The sequence below is a fragment of the Morone saxatilis genome, unplaced genomic scaffold (genome assembly GCF_004916995.1).
Source record: "Morone saxatilis isolate NCDOM2014 unplaced genomic scaffold, NCSU_SB_2.0 Contig22, whole genome shotgun sequence".
Lineage (NCBI taxonomy): Eukaryota > Metazoa > Chordata > Actinopteri > Moronidae > Morone > Morone saxatilis.
This window is the reverse complement of record NW_023339785.1, coordinates 19,197,116-19,214,732: the sequence shown is the minus strand read 5'-3', so window position 1 is coordinate 19,214,732 and position 17,617 is coordinate 19,197,116. Positions and strand designations below refer to the sequence as shown.

General features: G+C 43.8%; 1 protein-coding gene across 3 annotated transcripts in view; it reads left to right on the top strand.

Annotated features, from left to right (window-relative positions):
• ebf1a (EBF transcription factor 1a) overlaps positions 1 to 17,617 on the top strand; it is a 52,165-nt gene that overhangs the window by 15,997 nt on the left and 18,551 nt on the right. For all 3 annotated transcript variants that reach the window (XM_035669543.1, XM_035669544.1, XM_035669545.1), the window contains exons 7-9: positions 12,762 to 12,843; positions 14,001 to 14,142; positions 16,490 to 16,620. In XM_035669543.1, coding sequence (XP_035525436.1) covers positions 12,762 to 12,843; positions 14,001 to 14,142; positions 16,490 to 16,620 — 355 coding nt within the window. The remainder of the gene's footprint in view (positions 1 to 12,761; positions 12,844 to 14,000; positions 14,143 to 16,489; positions 16,621 to 17,617) is intronic.

Sequence of the window (17,617 nt, the reverse complement as noted above, 5' to 3'; positions counted from 1 at the left end):
TGTGTGTGTGTGTGTGGAGGAGTGGGGGACCAAGTGTTCAGTAGTGACAGGCTCAAGCCTCTGAAAGAAAATCAATCGTGTCATAAGAGGAAGGTTTCCTCCAGCTTCTCCACCTCTCGCTCCCCCCTCCTCCTTCTCTCATCCTTTCCTCTTCTTTTCTCCCTTTTTTCTCCTTTTTTCTTTTCATTCCTCTCAGCTGGGAGATCCTCTACAGACCCTCCATTTAAACGTTTATCACTCCCTTCTTCTCTATCTGTCTTTCTTTCTTTCTTCTTTGAGCATCTCTGTTTTCCCTGCCAAACGCACTCACACAGAAGCTAGCACTCCTGGGTCAGGACGGGGGTTGCATGTGTGATGCGTGGATCAATCCGAGAGGTTATCCTGGCAAAAAGAAGCCATTAGTGACAGAACTGATCCTGGATCAGCCCTCATTAACTAAAAGGGCAGAGGGGATGTTTGTCCAGATAAAAAAAAATGACCCCAAACCAGGGCCAATTAACTCTGAGGGCAGAGTGGTTGAATTTATGGCATGCATAGTTTTGTGTAATGGAAGTTTGATCCGAAAAGAAACGGATTGGACTTTGTTTTATTGTGAATTTAAGCTGTCCCTCAGTTATTTATTATTAAGCATGAGCGCACACACACACTCACACACACACACAGGGCAAGCCTCCACCTGTTCTCCTCTTTCGCCTGAGGGGACTAGTATGGTAGATAACAGTTTGAGTGGGCCTGCTGCAAAACACTAATCAGACCTAACACTGCCTAATTAGCACAGAGTCCGCTGATTGGCTTACAGCAATAATTAACACAGGTGAGAATAATTAGCTCCCCATAGACCTGTTTGTGCTTGTGTGTGTGTGTGTGTGTGTGTGTGTGTATGGAGGATGTTATTATGCAGTCTTAGTCCCCAGTGAGACTGAGGAGGCAGAGAGAAGAATCAAACTCATTACTGAAACCAGGCCAACCTGTGTTAGGTGCTCTGCTTTCCCACACCCAGAGAATTAGCCACAGAGAGATCCACCTCCCATCTCTCCCTCTTTCGTGTGTGTGCTTACTCTTTCTCTCTTTACTTTCTCTCTCTCTCTATCCCTTCCCCTTCAGCCCCCCTTGCTGATGACTAAAGGTGCATTTGAGGAATCTCACCGCTAGGTGAACCTGCTAACATAAGATGAAACACAGACACGGGGCATCTTTCTATCATATTCTATCTCTCTGGTGGTCTGCTTCTCTCTTTTATCCCCCGCCCAGCCCTCTTTCAATCTCTCTTCAGAATAGTAAGAACAAAATAGGGAAAATGTTGGCAAGCGCCGTCTTCCCCTCCATATAAAAAGCTTGAGCATATACGCTCTATCTCTCCATAAAATTGTATACCGTACACTCTATGAACTACTACTTAACTGCCTGGCTGTATATAGAAGATATTGAATCATGCTTGGCCAACGCCTCATGTTGCCTCTCCAAGAGAGAGAAAAAAGGAGATAATGAGAAAGACTGAGAAGGAGAGACAAAGAAAAGAAAAGGGGGACAGTGTTTTGCAGAGAGACTGGCCGTCGTTCATCAGTCTGTAAGCAGCATGGTGTCCTCCATCTCACTCTCCCTGGTTATTTTTGCCAAAGTGCTGCCTCTTTGATCAAGCCAACATCACAGAGAAGAAGACGGGCACGCAGACATTGAGAGGGGGTTAATATTGGAACACAATTGACGGCTTGTCACTTTTAGCTTCGAGGCACCAACATCGCAGAGTAGTTAGTTAGGTGCCGGAGAGGGAGATAGAGGGGGGTAACACACACCTAATACACACACACACACACACCTCTTAGAGCTTTTTGAGTGCTAAATAAATAACAAGCGACGATGTAAATTGGTGTTTTCCTGGAGTGTGTGGCTGCTTCTGGAATGTATTTTTCATGTCAAGACATTTTAGAGTGGTTTAAGACTGCAGGGTGTGCGGATAATGAATTTAACCCCAAACCTGCGGCAAACACACACAAACATACAGTCGTGCTCTCTTACATACACACGGGGGAGGGAGTCGAACATTCACCTGACCACAGGTGCATCTCAGCATTAATGCGAGACACATTCAAGCTGACTCCCCCCTCCCACCCCCATCTCCCTCTGTACACTATTGTTCTCCACTCACCAGGGCCCGGGGAAGTGCCAGGGGTGACATCAGCCTATACCCATACACTAGTAGCGACACAGTGGGAGAGGAAAGCTCATTGTTGGCTGACTGATCTCCAGTCTCATGCTGACAAGCCTACCATGTTCACTAGATTTGTTTTTTTTGTTGTGTTCGCTCCTGGTAAACACTTGCTCTTAAAACCGGCAGCTACTACCTCTGTCACACCAAGGCTGTCATAAGGCTCACTGTACTCCACATCGCTGAGCTGTACGATGCACACACACACACACACACACACACATAGAGATGTATATACCAGCTAAATGGATGTACTCAAAGGCAGCTTAAATGCATACGAGAGCTGTTAAAGCGGTGTTTACGGGAGACATTTGCATAGTGTTCGTAGCACTTTCTGCCTCCTGTCTCCTTCCCATACACACACATTTACAAGCTGCACTTTTCCCTCTCGAATACTCTTAACAGGCCTTCCTGACTAAAGAAACAAAATGAAAGAACGTTGATTGAGGCAAAACAAGGAAGGTTGTTTTTTTTTTCATATTTCCTGTTTCAATAATTAATATGCATGAGTTTTATGGCCGCTTAAGATGCGATCAATTATTCATTAACAGCATGTTAATTGCATCCACAGTCGTGAATATTTAACCAAACACTAAATCAATGGGGTCGAATGAGCAGCAATATGGACATTTTATAAGCTTTGCCAAAATTAGGTTAGGCTTTAATGAAAATGGCGGAGAAAAGGGAGAAATGTGAAGAAAGAACTAACTTCAGGAAAGAATGGAGGCTTATGTTTTGAAAGCAGATGATATGAATAAATGCAAGGTTGTTGACTCGTAATAGTATAGTCAGTGACTCTTAGCCTTTTCTTCTGCTTTGTCTCTTTATTCTCATCTCCTCCTTTTTTAAATGGAGAGGATGTAATCTCTTCATCTCTGCCCACTGTAGCCAGCCTTTTTCGTTCTCAAAGACTCCAGACTCCTTTGTCCTGGATCTTTGTGTACTTGTGTGTCTGTGGAGCTCTTGTTTGTGTGTGTGTGTGTGTGTGTCACAGCGGTGTCTGGACGTTGACATTTCTCTGCTTGGATAACCATCGCGCCCTCTGTCCCTCTGTCCCTCCAGCCATGACGCAGGGTAATGTCACCTGTCAGTCTCAAACTCCTACTTACAACCGCTGTCCCCCTTAATCCTCCACCCACCCAGCCACCCCACCCACATAGAACACCACCAGCAGTCCGCCACCCTCTCACCCCGACCCTAACTGCTCCTCCCCTGGACCTCACCTGGGAGACAAAGCCCGTACCATCTCCCCCTTCCCACTCCTTTTGTCTTCCTCTCCAGTACCTCATATAACTCCATATCCTCCTGCTCTTTCACTGCCTTATATCCAAATGGCAACACATCCCTTCCTCCCACTTACATTTGCCCCCAGGACTCCAGAATATGAAACGGGAAGACAGCACATGTAGTGAATGGGAAAGTCAGGGGTGGGAAGTTGACTTTTTGTCTGGACCCCGGTGCGTTCTGTGCCTGTTTTCAATTACTCTCCCGGCACAGGCAGGGTGGAGGTTTATGCGTTATATGGGAATGTAATTGACTATAACTGCCCTCTTAACATTAACCAGGTGTACTAGCTGAGTGTGTGAGATTAGGCCCCGGGTCTTGGCTGTTACGGTGTGTGTGGACTGTCTATGTGTGTGTTGTTGTTGATGTATTTATACCCTGTCGCTGTGAGGTGCTGCCTATTACCACCACGCTTAAATCTGCCATTTTTCCCCTGTGTTTCTGTGCACATGTGTTTATGTGTGTGCGTACTCCTACTACTTGTCTCTTTGTGTAGGTTTCATCATGCATCTGCCTCTGTGTGTATATACGAATGAAAGGAAAAGTAAAAAAGAGGCAGGATACAGATCCAGGCCGCTTCAAGGGGGGCCTGACTTTACAAGGACAAAGTCAAAATGGGCCCATTCACAAGGCTGACACACTGTGATTTGTATGTATAGCGCTGTGCAGCCTGCGGGGCACTAGCCCAGGGGCTATCACTGACACCCAGACCAGTGCACGAGCAGGGGGAGGTGGTGGAGGCGAACAGGGAGTGTGTGTGTGTGTGTGTGTGTGTATGTGTGGTGGAAAGAGAGAAGCATCAACAGGCTGTCAATCAAGCCCTGGCCACAGCCTGTCACTCCTCGATAGAGCTTGTCCAGGGGAGAATGGGAGTCCCTGGGACCCTGAGAGGAGAAAGGAGGAGGAGGTGTTGGAGGGAGGTGGAGGAAGCAGGGAGGAGATGACTGTCTGTCTGTCTCAGTGACTCGGGCTTGATTTGATATTTGATACCGAGCATGTGGCATTTGAATGCAAATCTATTTTGATTGTCCCACCGTCTGATAGGGTTAAGAGGAATCTATAGGGGATATGCATGTATGCATGTGTATCAGAGAGAGCTGGTTTTGAGACACACACACGTACAAAATGATGCAGAGAATTATTCAGGTGTATTATATTACTCACCAATTCACTTGCATTAGGCTTTTTTTCCTCTAAAAGCAATAAAAAGATATTTAATCAGAATAAATATATAAGATTATGGGTCAGAGGTTATAAAAATGAATGATTCTTGTCCCCTCGTGGCAAAAAGTAGCTCTCTTGGCAGTGTGTGTGTGTGTGTACACAACCAGTGCATTACTGGGTGTATGTGTGTTTGAAAATGTGAGCATGTGCAGGATAATTATTTTGCCTGCATGCATGTGGAGGATTGTGTTTAAAAGCAAGCATGCCAAGTAGGTAGACAGACAGACAAACAGACAGATAGACGAGTGGATAAAGCTGGTATTACTGCAGTATGGAAATGTGAGGCTCAGTTCCCTCCCAATTAGAGCAGTGACTTCTGAAATGCCATAATACCCATTAATTAGCAGCCTGCTATTTTCTCAGTGATATGGCTAATTAGTCTGCGAGGCTCTACACTATCTGGACCATTATTACTGGGTTGAAGCCATGCAAACACACTCACGTACACACACTCACGTTCGAGTTGACGCGCAAACACCAGCATGCTCACGCTCATATACATACCGTACAAGGGGAAGAGATACACATTCAGCGCACATTGCAACAGTTTCCCACAGATGAGTGACCCTAATTTAAGTGACACCATTATACGCTTCAGTGGCAGCATTGCACAGCATGAGAGAGTTAATGGTGAAGAGGTGGATGTTGATGAACAGTTACAAACTGGCCACCCTCTTCTTCAACTACATGCTCCTCATAACATGTTATTATTTACTGATAAAACCCAGCAGACAGCAGCACTGCCCGTCCCCCTGTGAGAAACAACAGGGAAATGTTTCAACCCCCTGTAATGACTTGGCATGTGTGTGTGGTGCTCCCTCTGCCTCGACAGTCCATCAGTGTCTCCCACTGGACAGACAGGCCACTGACACAGCACCACGAGGCCGGGAAACCTTTTCAATCACTCCCTCACTTTTCCCTCCCTGTCAGGTGGCAGAAAGGCGTGATTGATCTGTTGTTTCTCCACGGCGGTAAAGGAGTGGAAAGAAGTTGTGTTGGGTAAAAAAGAAAAAAAGGTCCGGCATGTGTGACAACCACTTTCATAAGTTTATTAATCATCTTCATCAATAATGCAGCCCTGGTCCTGCTGTTGGTTGTCATGCAGCTTTTGTGTGTGTTTGCATGCAATGCGTGCGAGTGTGTGTTCACACTCCTCGCAGCCCGATGAACTTCATAAGTGTCCCATCACCACTTTAATCAAATTACTTATGAACCAAAATTGACAGTTTTCATTAATTATAAAGGATTATTCTAATTGCGATTCAAATTTATTCATTTAGAACAGACGGCATTCAGTAATGTTTCAGGAAATTTGCATATTAAATGGAGAGGGTAGGCCATTAGCTATGCTAATGTATGCATGATTCCTTATTTTGTGATTGGTGGGCCATATGTAGCAGGCTGGGGGTTTGCAGGTGAGGAATCTAGAAGGAGCTGTAATATGTTTGATAAACACAGAGGGATGCTAAGGCCAAAACACACATGTGCACATGTCCACATACACACACATACACACACACACACACACACTGTAGGAAGCCATACGTTTCTGTTCAGTATCAATCTCCCTCTTTCTTTCCCCCATCACACACACTCTCTCTCTCTCACACACACATTTTCTCGGTCTCCCACCCTCTGCTTCCATATTCCTCCCTCAAGACCCATTGGAGGGAACAACTTTTCACCCGAGAACAAACACGGCACACTAATTAAGTTTCTGATTTCTGATCCCGCTGCATTTAGAAACATAACCTTGAGCCTGCGTACAGTCACAGTCATAGTTATGATTTAATACAGTGCTTAAATGGAACAAAAAGAAAGAACTTTTGCAAGCGGCACATTCATCCACACAATGTATGGGGCTGGTCCTGGGTTGACACAATGCTCTTTATCAAGCTATATATAGTCGATGCATTATGCATTAAGTTTAACATGTGCTTAAATCAACACTATTCAAAATGAATACATCAGTCTTCAACTAAGGTAGAAAGAAGAACAGTTAGGGTAAATGACTGCGCAGGGAGGCACGCGGGCGGGCATAAGCATTCGGTCACACACATACACGCGGTCACACACACCCTTCGGCTGTGCGGCAGCGTCTACCCAGGCTGATGACAGGGCCATTATTCACTGGTCAGTCCCACGAGGGCAGGGTTTGGGTTGGACAGGGTTGCAGCGCGTCCCAGCATGGCAGGACAGCGCTGAGGTGAGAGGGACCAGGACCCTTCATTACTCCTGTGGTCTGGGGGCCTGGAGCTTTTCCCTGTCTCCCTCTCTCTCTCGCTCTCTTTGTCTCTGTCTCCATCAGATTAATGGGCCAGGCCCCGACAGAGGAAGTGTTTCAATCAGCACCGCCTGCCAAGCTTGTCCATCACCCAGACAGCCTCTTATTCATCATGGCTTTGATACACACACACATACACACACGCATGCACAGATGTTTATTTGGTTGCATTTTCTACACTCTGGTGTAAAGCGAGGCCACGGGTAGCGATGTTATCAGGCTACAAGTTGTGGAAGCCAGCACTCTTTTCCCCTTTGCTGTTCCCACACAGGAGAGATCTCTTTGCCTGTCTTTCAATGCTCCCTGCACGATTTCTCAGTTGAATTTTGAATGATCCTTTTTGGATGAAATGGATGAAACACAATTGGTTAAGTGTCTCTGGGACTTCTGTCCCCAAGCTGGGACTGGAGCTCCGGCTACGGGAGAAGTGACGAGCGATCTCTCCCAAGTGGGGCCTCCCCCAGAGCGGCAAAGGCACAGCGCGGATCCTCCCTGACCCACCGTCTCCCTCCTCCTGGGTCCATTTGTTCTGAGAAATATTTAACAACAGGGCAAATTCAGCTGACATGACGTGCACACACATCCAGCAGATAAAGACGAGGAGGAGGATGGGACGATGCACATAGCGAGCTGGAAATGAATTTTTCAGCGCAGTGAGATGTTCTATTTGAATAAATCATGACACTTAAGATAGACATGAGGGCAATATAGAGGTGCTCGCTGCTACTTTGAGGAGTAGCACTCCAAAGGAATGGAGCGAAGTGTGTGTGTGGTTGTGTGTGTGTGTGATGGTCTCTCTTGGTCTGTCTACACTCATGTTTCTGTTAGTTCAGTATGTGCTTTTGCATGTTTTCTTTTATGTTTTGTCTTTTTTAGTCAAGGTATCTATCTGTCTGATATTAGTGTGGCATGTAGAACTGGATGCTTCTCTTCAAGAAAACTGGGCCACTGCAGCCTGTTACTGGTGTCCGAGGCCCAGGGCCAGGCCCAGAGACAGACCTGGTTCTGGATTATTAATGTCCCCCCCTGTGGAGCCAGGCCCCCTCCCCCACCCAGTGCCCCCCTACACTCCCGGGGTCAGCCTACATGGCTCCTGGTGCAAGGCCCCCCTCATAAATCTCCCTAAATTAGTGTGTCTATGTGTGTGTGTGTGTGTGTGTGTGTGTGCTTCTATGCTTAAACATATACTGCAGGCAGGGAGACAGGTCACCACGAAAACAAGCCAGTCAGGCTCTTGGTTGAAGTGTCAGTGATGCATGGCGGAAAGCGCGAAAGAGAGTTGCAGAGAACAGAAAGAATACGAGAAATATAACACAAGGGAAGGAAAAGAAAATATACAAAGAATGAGCCGAGGAAGCTATTTGGTTCTCTGAGAGCGCCAGACTTCACTTTTAGTTTGGTTGCCCAATTTGTCACTCCTTTTTTCCCGCTGTAACATTATATTTGCTTACAAATATTTACACTTAATTTGAACTTGCCTTTGACTTCATTAAGATCGATTTCCTGAACAAATCTTAATGCTTAATTGCTGAAGTGCAGGATCTTCCATTCCTCTACCTGCCTATATTAGTTCAACATGTCCCACGGTGGTAACAGGCATGGGGAAGTGCTGTTGTGTCACTTAGTTAACCCCCGAGACAAATGGCTCCCCTCCGGAGCACAGTGAATTACACACCTCATGAAGCATATTAGGAGCCAGACACAGTGCTTTTCTTCTGGAGATGATCTGTATGGCAGAATGGATGGAGGGAGAGGGAGAGAAGAGGGCTGAGTTATGGCATCACCCACAGCCATTTTTACAGCACATTGGAATCAGAACAAAACAGAGAGAACAGAGAGAGGAGGGGCAAAGAGTAAAGAAATGAGGCACAAAGATGTACAGCACAATGTGTAACAAAAGGCTGGAAAGATGAATAAACTCGAACTACAGAGGAAGATAAAACCACACAGTTCTAAAGTTATCCCTGTTAAATTTGACAAGGAAAACAACTCTTTACCTCATTTGTTGCTAATGTAGGAAAATTATTAGAAAATATAACAGAATTGTCCCTCGGAGGCTTCCTTGCTGTTAGCTAATCGCTTAGACAATCTTTATCACCACAGTAATAATATTTAGATGCTACAGGGATTACTTAAAAGTTGTGTTATAATTGCTTTCCTTGTTTTGTTTTTTATGGGCAGAGGGTGATTTTGTGTTTAATTGCTCCAAAGTGACAAATAATGCCCGTTATGATATGATGAAAGTGTGAGATCATTAAATTACTACGGCGACCGGCTGCATGTGTTTATTCGTTCGTTTTCGCTGTTACAAATTTATGCCACGAGGCTTCAAGAGGCCAAGCAGTTATTTACACAAATTCACTTCCACAGCCATTCCTGGATTTGGGGGTAATTACGTGAGAGCAAAATGGTTTTATTTCATTTAATCCGGCCGCCGCAGCAATTTGCACTGGTAATATTTGTAGCTGTGGAGTCTGCACAGTAAAACAGCTTGAAACCAGCAAGAGTCTCAAACACAAACAAGGTAGAGGGGGCAATAATCAAAAAAAGAATTTATGCAGAAACAATACTGTCTACAGACCAACTGACAATTTATGTTTTGGGATCAGATACAGTTTTAGTTGTTTTTTAACATTATCTGTAACAAATTGAAACATTGTATGTAGCGCCGGAGCCAGGATATTACATATACTTTTATTTTTTTCTGTACATTTTATCTCACTACATAATGATCTAGATGCTGTTTCTACATTGCTAAAAAAAAGTCCAATTTAAAAATACTAGGTCTAAAAAATACCAAAATCATCCGTAAAAAAAAAAACGTGTGATTTTTGTGTAATTGCTGAATGTATGTAATTGCTAAAGGTTGTTAAAATCCCCAAATTTCCAGAGAATATACCGACCTGACTGAGGTTACCTCAGTGGTAGCTACAGCAGTGATCATATGTGTATTGAGTCCTGGTAGGAATTGATTAAATATTTTTCTTTCTGATTTCATTTCTGCTGTGTTTAACAGAAAGTACAAATCATAAAAGACAAAGAAGAAATGCAGACCTTAAGTACATTTGTTGACACAATAACCAGTAAGCTAGAGTAGCTAGACTGCCCAGCAAACACCTCCCACCAATCTGTCAGTTGTGCTGCCATTAGGCTCGGTACATGAAAACTAGTTAGCAAGTGAATAGACAAGCAGAAATACTTCATGAACATGATGGGTGGTGTCAATGAAGCAGTACTTTAGCTCATCAGAAAGGGATCTGGGGGCTTCGCCTGACAAAAAACAGTTGGTAACCACCGCTGTAAAGTCAACATCAAAAACACAGCAACGGTTGTGAAGCAATACATGATCTTTTTTGTTGATTAAAAAGGGAGGAAAACATAATAATAGAGAGCTCAACAGAGAAAATAAGAGAATTATAGGCTATCGTCAGTTATCTGTCCATATTTACTGGTCAGCTGTCAATCAGATTATCCATAAATCCTTATGGTAATCTCTTTGCTATTGCATATCAACACGCACTGCTCTTTATCCACCCCCCCTTCCCTGCCACACACCCACTCTCTGTTGATCCATGTAAATGTGTGCAGCGGTGATTCTAGTCCCCCGGCTCCCGGGGAGATGAGATAGAGCACCGAGGATTCAACATGCTACAGTTTTGTAATGTTTCCGTGCAGCTGACTCCAGACACCTTAAGTCATGTAAATAATGAATCAGATGATCCACGCGTGCAGGAGATCGAGGGGACACGCTGACATATGGCAAAGCGAATGAAGCATGCTGACTCTCTGACTTACTGTCTTCATCTCTTTTTTGCACTCGATATCTCAGCACAGACTCACTTTTCCTCCACCTTCTCCTCCTTTCTCTCTCAAATCCAAACTCGAATGTTTAACCTCCTGATTTGGTCACCTCTGACTCTGGTGACCCTAACTTTCCCGTACCCACTTATCCATCATCTGTCCATCATGAATATCTCAGAGGAGGAGGAGAAGGACACATTGGGAAAAGAGTGGAGTCGATGAATTAAACAGGAGGTGCAGTGAGGAAGGTGGAGTATGTTGGACAAGTGGATGTAGTCCACAGCTGTCTGCGAGGCTGCTCTCTGACCTCGAGGAGATAAGAAAGTTGGGAGACCCTCAGCCTTTGGGGTCCAACAGCCACTGTAAAAAAAAAAATCCATCTCTCTGCTTCATGAATTATTGAGATATTGGCCTACAGCTTCTAAAATATACAGGAGGGTGGTCTGTCTCTCCTTTCAGATTTCACATACTCTCTACCATGTCTGTCTTTCTATCATTTTCTCCTCTCACTTTCTACTTTCCTCCCTCCCTCCCTTCCTTTCTCTTTTTCTTTTTCCCCCCTTCACATTCAGATTTAGCCTCTTGCGCCAGCAAGATCGTAAATCAGAACACAAACAAAGCAGGAGAAAAAAGAAGAGAGAGACAGTTTGTTATTCAGATCATACAAGGCTTTTTCTTCCTCACTTGAAGAAGAGTGTCTACCACTAACCAGCTGTCATGCATTTAAAAGTTGTCAGGGATAAATTCACGAGTTCTTGTGTTACATCAGATGCTTGTAATGCGCACAGCAGTCGGCTGGCCCTTGAAATGAGACAGAACTCTAGTCTGTCCATTTATCTTCTTTGGTCTCTTGTTGTTGTTTTTTTCTAGATGAAGCAATTGTCCAAGGCACGCTGCTGCTTACTGTGTTTCTCTTGACATATCTCTCTTGTGTGTGTGTGTGAGGCGTTTGCTCGTGCATGATTATATCTAAGGCAGTTGGCTCCAAATGCGCTGCCCAGTGCAGAATCCTAGCCATAACAAATGAACAGAGGGTAGAAAATAAGACATATGAAAGAAAAGCTGAGCAAAGGAGTGATTCTCTCTCTGGCTGGTGGAGATCTGTATTGTAAGCAGTTTCAGCTGTCAGCACTTCTTTGAGCTACCTCAAAGGGAGGAGGAGGAGAAGGGGGGGGGGATGTTGTAGTTTTATTTTCCCCCTTTTGAGGGTTCCTGTTTATTTGTACACGGCGCTGTTTATTTTCACGGTTCATTTGATATCAGGTTTTTTTTTCTTTTGAGAGAGACAGACAATGCAGAAGGTAGAGTGGAAGAGATGTATAGTACTGTAGTTTCAGTTAAAGAAGAAGTTGTCATGCTTCAAGCCTTGGGGTGGGGCTAGGGAATAAATTGTCAGCCATCCCCTTTCTGCTTTTCAGGCCTCTGGTGCCCCCCCTCCCCGCCCACTCCTCCCTTTACTCCTCCGACCCTCCCTCCTCCCTCCCTCCCTCATTAAGTATTGATGTGGGTAGCCATACTTGCCATCTCAGCCTATTAATAATGCATGGCAGGTGCTGTTGATGTGGTCTCTCACACTGAGATTGAGAGAGGCAGGAATGGCAACACTGTGCTGCATAGTAGCTACAGCACAACCTCCGTCACACCGCTCTGCCGCTGGGGGGGCCTGCGTCTGCCCCGGTGAGTTTATGGCAAGCTGTGACAGCAGCTCGGAGATGGATATACAAGGTAGCATCTTACTCAATATCCCAGAGCAGTTTTTACATAGAAGAAACTGTCTTTGTCATAAACAACTGATGTATGGGGGTGGGATAGTGTATGAGCCTTGTCTGCCACTGCTGTTTTATTTGTTTTATTTGTATTTGTATTTGTAACATTGTTTTGTTGAAGTAGCTCATGCTGTACTTTCAGTGGCAGACAGCTGCTCATTTGTTTCTCTCTCTCTCTCTCTCTGTTTCTCCGTAGGTTCTTCCTTAAGTTCTTCCTGAAGTGCAACCAGAACTGCCTGAAGAATGCAGGGAACCCTCGAGACATGAGGCGTTTTCAGGTGAGATGCAACTGTCTGCAATCATACCATATGTGTTGTATAGAGAACAAGGACCACCCTTCCAAGCGCTGTCTTTCAGATTATTTTTGCAAAGCACCAGACTTGGCAACAGCATCCAGTTGAAGAGAAACAAAGCATTTACAAGGTCCCTTTCACATAAATGCTCTCTGTGCTTTCCAAGGGATAAATCCAGTGAGAAAAGAGAGTATAGTACACTCTTACATTACCAAACAACAAATAAAATTCTCATAAAATACAGTCTTGTCAAATTTAACAACAAACAATATCCATGCATGAACCTGCATACTAGCAATTGTAGAGAAACAAAGCATTCACAAGGTCTCTCTTGCATAAACGGTCTCTGTGCTTCTGTAACAGCAAAGTTACAAAATACCCCAGACTAGTCAACATGGTCTCAACAATACACTGTGTTGCAAGCTACACAGCAGCCCTGCCACAAGCATGCTTCAAAAAACTTGTAATTATCAGACAAATGGATGAAAATGAATTACAGTTTCACTCCAAAACATATAAAATACTCACTTAACACGTATTTAAAGCTGATATAATTGCTGTCTTTATGCTAAAAATGGGCCCAGTAACTATGTGAAATATGAAAGGGGACGCTTGTAGTGATGAATCCACTTACTTTAGTGAAAACGCTCTCAAAAGCCAACTGTATACCTGCCCAGTACCAAAAAGCAGGCAGCCAAAGTCAGCGACTAACAGGTGAACATAGTGGAGTATTTAGCAGCAAATAGTTTCTAAACACAGAGCTAAAACGAGAATGAATGTTGGATTTACATTTACCAGGTGGCCAGAAACACATTTCCAAATAAATCGTCATATATATAGCAAAAACACAGAAAGCAGGGAAAAGTCTAGAACAAAAAGTAAAGCTAGCCGAAATGCAAGATACGGTTTGTAATATAAAATAAATAAATAAAGTGCGTAGCTTCTTGTAGTGTACTGATTCTACATTAGGACGCATTTTACTCCATTCAGTATATTAACAATTTAACTTATGTGAATATGAACAGGAGTACATAATTCAGGACAACAGCATACACACTACTACATATATCATTTGGAGGTTTCTATATCAAAGTGAGGTTTATTATAGTTCTATGGTTTCCGACTGTCTTTCCCTTTTTCAGGTGGTTGTGTCGACTACGGTGAGCGTGGAGGGTCATGTCCTGGCTGTCTCCGACAACATGTTTGTGCACAACAACTCCAAACACGGGCGCCGAGCTCGAAGACTGGACCCCTCGGAAGGAACACCGTCCTACCTGGAACACGGTATTAAAAGCAGGAACAAAACACCCAGGCTCTCTCGCCGATCTTTTCTTTGTCTTCCTCACTTTCTTTCTGTCTGTTCACCTCCCCTTCGCTCCCTCCCTCTCTCACCCCCTTCCCCCCAGTCTGGCTCCGCACTCTACCCCTCCTCTGTCTCCACTCTATCCCTCTCAAACCTGCTCTCTTGCCTTCTTTCTTATCTCTCTCCTGCTTCCTCCCAGATTCTCACTTTCCTCTCTTGTAGGGTTTCTAACTCGAGCTAAGGGAGGAGAGAAGGGTAGCTAGTGAGTCTCTTGTCTCTCCCTGGTGGCTTGCTCCCCTCAGGTCTCTGCCTCTGGGCCTTTTACTCTGCCTCGCATAAGCACTATGTGTCTTATGAGGTCTGTTCTGCTTAAAGCCAACACTGGCTTTATTTCCTCGGAGACCTGCTTTTATCCTCCAGCCCTCCATCACTCCCCATCCCTCAGGTTTTCAAACACACCCATACACACACAAAAAAGCCCATGCACACACATACACACCCCCGCATGCACAGTCAGACCCAAACCTTTAATACTTCATAATGACATGTGCACATGATTTAGGAGCCCGCACTGATTCCCAGGTCCCTAATCCAGTTATTTTCTCATTTCGATTTCCCAGACATTGAATAAGAGAAACATATTTTTTTTCTTTGAGGAAAGTCAACCTCAGGGATGATAATGACAAAAAACTAAGAAGGGATTTACATGATGGCCTACAGTAGATTGCATTAAGATTGAATGTTGTGGTTCAGCCTTTCTAATGACTATTCTCCAGAGGTAAGGTGGACCACTTGTCCCTGTGACTGGTCTCACAGACGATTAGAAAGTTCACAAAGACGAGACATATTGGAGACGTCAGCGAGACTTGGATCTTACACAGAAAGAAGAGTACACACAGTACACTAACAGATGTTCCCTGTGTCAGGGCGATTTGTTTGGGAATTTCCTCTTCTCTGATTTTCTGTTCTCCCGATGACTGGGGTTGGAAGGAGGGACAACATGAGTGAAAGATCAAGAAAGAGGAGGAGAGACGTAAGAACGATGAGAGGAAGGGGTAAAAGTTCATAATAGTATAAAGAAAAGATGAAATTATAAGAAGAATTATAAGAAGACAGTGGTTTCTTTCTTGTTTTTAGTGTGTGTTGAGTTTGTGTGCAGGACACACAACTTTGGGGGCCCATTTCAGGCGGTAATAGATGAGCAGCGCATAGAGTTGAACAGATGGCACAGAGGAACACCCCAAAGTATAATCCTATCACATGGATTCACGTTCCACCATCTGGTTAATCCAAACACACACACACACACACACACACACACAATAACACACACGTCCACACATGCACATGGAGCGCACATAATATCAGCGGCTGTGAAAAAGAGGCATCTTAGGCCATGATTACGGCCACAGATTGCTGCTTGGTGAACGTTGATCTCTGCAGGCGTATCGGGGGGCTAAATATCATTCCAGCTTGTTGGGGAGGATCAACAGAACAGGGAGTCAGGCAAAGAGCAAAGGCTAGGCTTCAGGGAAAAAAAAGTCAGCCCAGTCTAAAGTGGATTATGCCGCTTTACAGAATTACAACATGTCTGACAAGCTGCATATCTGTTAAGGAGAGGAGATTTAGCTTGTATAAACATGTATTTTCCCAATGCTGTTCTTTTCTTCAATCACATCCCGTAATCTCCAAGTCCATAAAACCAAAAGATAAGGTCAAAAAGCACATTGAATACCAGTTATTGAAAATATGGTTTATTGTTGTTATTCCATGTACTTTGTCCGATAAGACATGAAGAATATGCTTTAAGAGAAAACATTGAAAGCTTACAAAACGCATTACATATGTCCAAGCAGAAGCTGAAATGACCCTGTGTGGTCATGTTCAGGCTCTGAGATAGCTACACGGATATATATAAAACAGACAGCTGAGCAAGAGCTAAATGTTTGGTTAATGAAGGAAGCGTATTCAGAGGGCAGAGCTACTGTTGGCTCTGCTCTGCTCCCCGGTCGCGTGGCCTTTGATCAGACACTCAGCACACCTGACATTTACATGCCTGCACGCTTTGCCACGTGTCATAAAACAAGCGCACCGCCGCTGCCCTCACACACAGGGCAGGGGTGATGTTAAATAACGGGCTGCGTATAATCACTCTGATTAGTATTCCTCGCTCGCCTCCGACCCCTGGGAGGAGAGAGGTGATGTGTGTGTGAAAAGGAGAGAGAGATGGGAAGAAGAGGGGACTATATGGTGCCAAAAACAAAGACCTTTATGGGCTGTCATTAAGTTAGTTAGCATCTAATCTGTTTTTATCTGTGAATCTTGCAGCAACCCCCAGCATCAAAGCCATCAGCCCCAGTGAAGGCTGGACCACAGGGGGCGCTACCGTCATCATCATCGGGGACAACTTCTTTGACGGCCTGCAGGTCATCTTTGGAACCATGCTTGTCTGGAGTGAGGTTAGTCACCATCTGGTCACCGGAAAGAAACAGTGTTTGTGTGTATGTGTGCATCCTACCAAATATTATATACTATATTTACTACATAGTATATAATATGTATATGTTATATATTATACTATAAACCAACATTTCCCAAACATTTTGGCCTGGGGCCCATTTAAAACAAGATAATGTATGTTTGCAGCCCGTTGTCACGGATTATGGCCTTGGTGTAAGCGTTAATGAATCAAAACATAAACAATATTTCAAATGGAATATATAGAAAACATATATATATATCTTGGGATCCTATGTTGGGAACCATTGCTAGAAAGTAGGGGCTAAATCAATTTGTTAATTAAGAAAAGAGATTATTTTCTTTTACTATTGATTCATTCAAGTAATTTAAAGTAAAATGCCAAACATTAGTTGGTTTCAGATTCTCAAATGTAAAGATTTTTGTTTCACAGCAGCGTAAATGTAATATATTTGAGATTTTTTTACTTGACAAAGTAAATGCGTCACCGTGGCCTTTTTTTAATAATTTTTTTTAAGGACGAAAAAATTTATCAGGTAACTGAAAAATATTCATTAATTAATGACAATAAGCATTAATTGCAATCCTACTATAAACCCATATCAAAAATGTTTCACACTCTGAACACCTTGTTTTCTCTCAGTAGCAGGTCTTATTTTTGTCATATCTCTTTTCAACTCCCTTCCTGTCTTTTAATATATTAGTATCTGCCTCCTTGGAATATGTGCACACCGTACAGTAGGGATGTCTTTGTAAGGAGCATCTGCCACATGACTAAAATGTAAATGTAGTGTATGTGTGAAATTGAAGGTCAGTCAGCGGTGCAGCTAAACAGCTTTCTCTTTAGTAAAGGAATAATTCTATAAAAAGCTCTTATATTATCTTGCTGAGAGGTGAGTAGGGCCAGACAATGGTAGAATAAAAGCGTAGCTAAGTGAGCAATGAAAGGGACAGTTATAACAACACACACACACACAC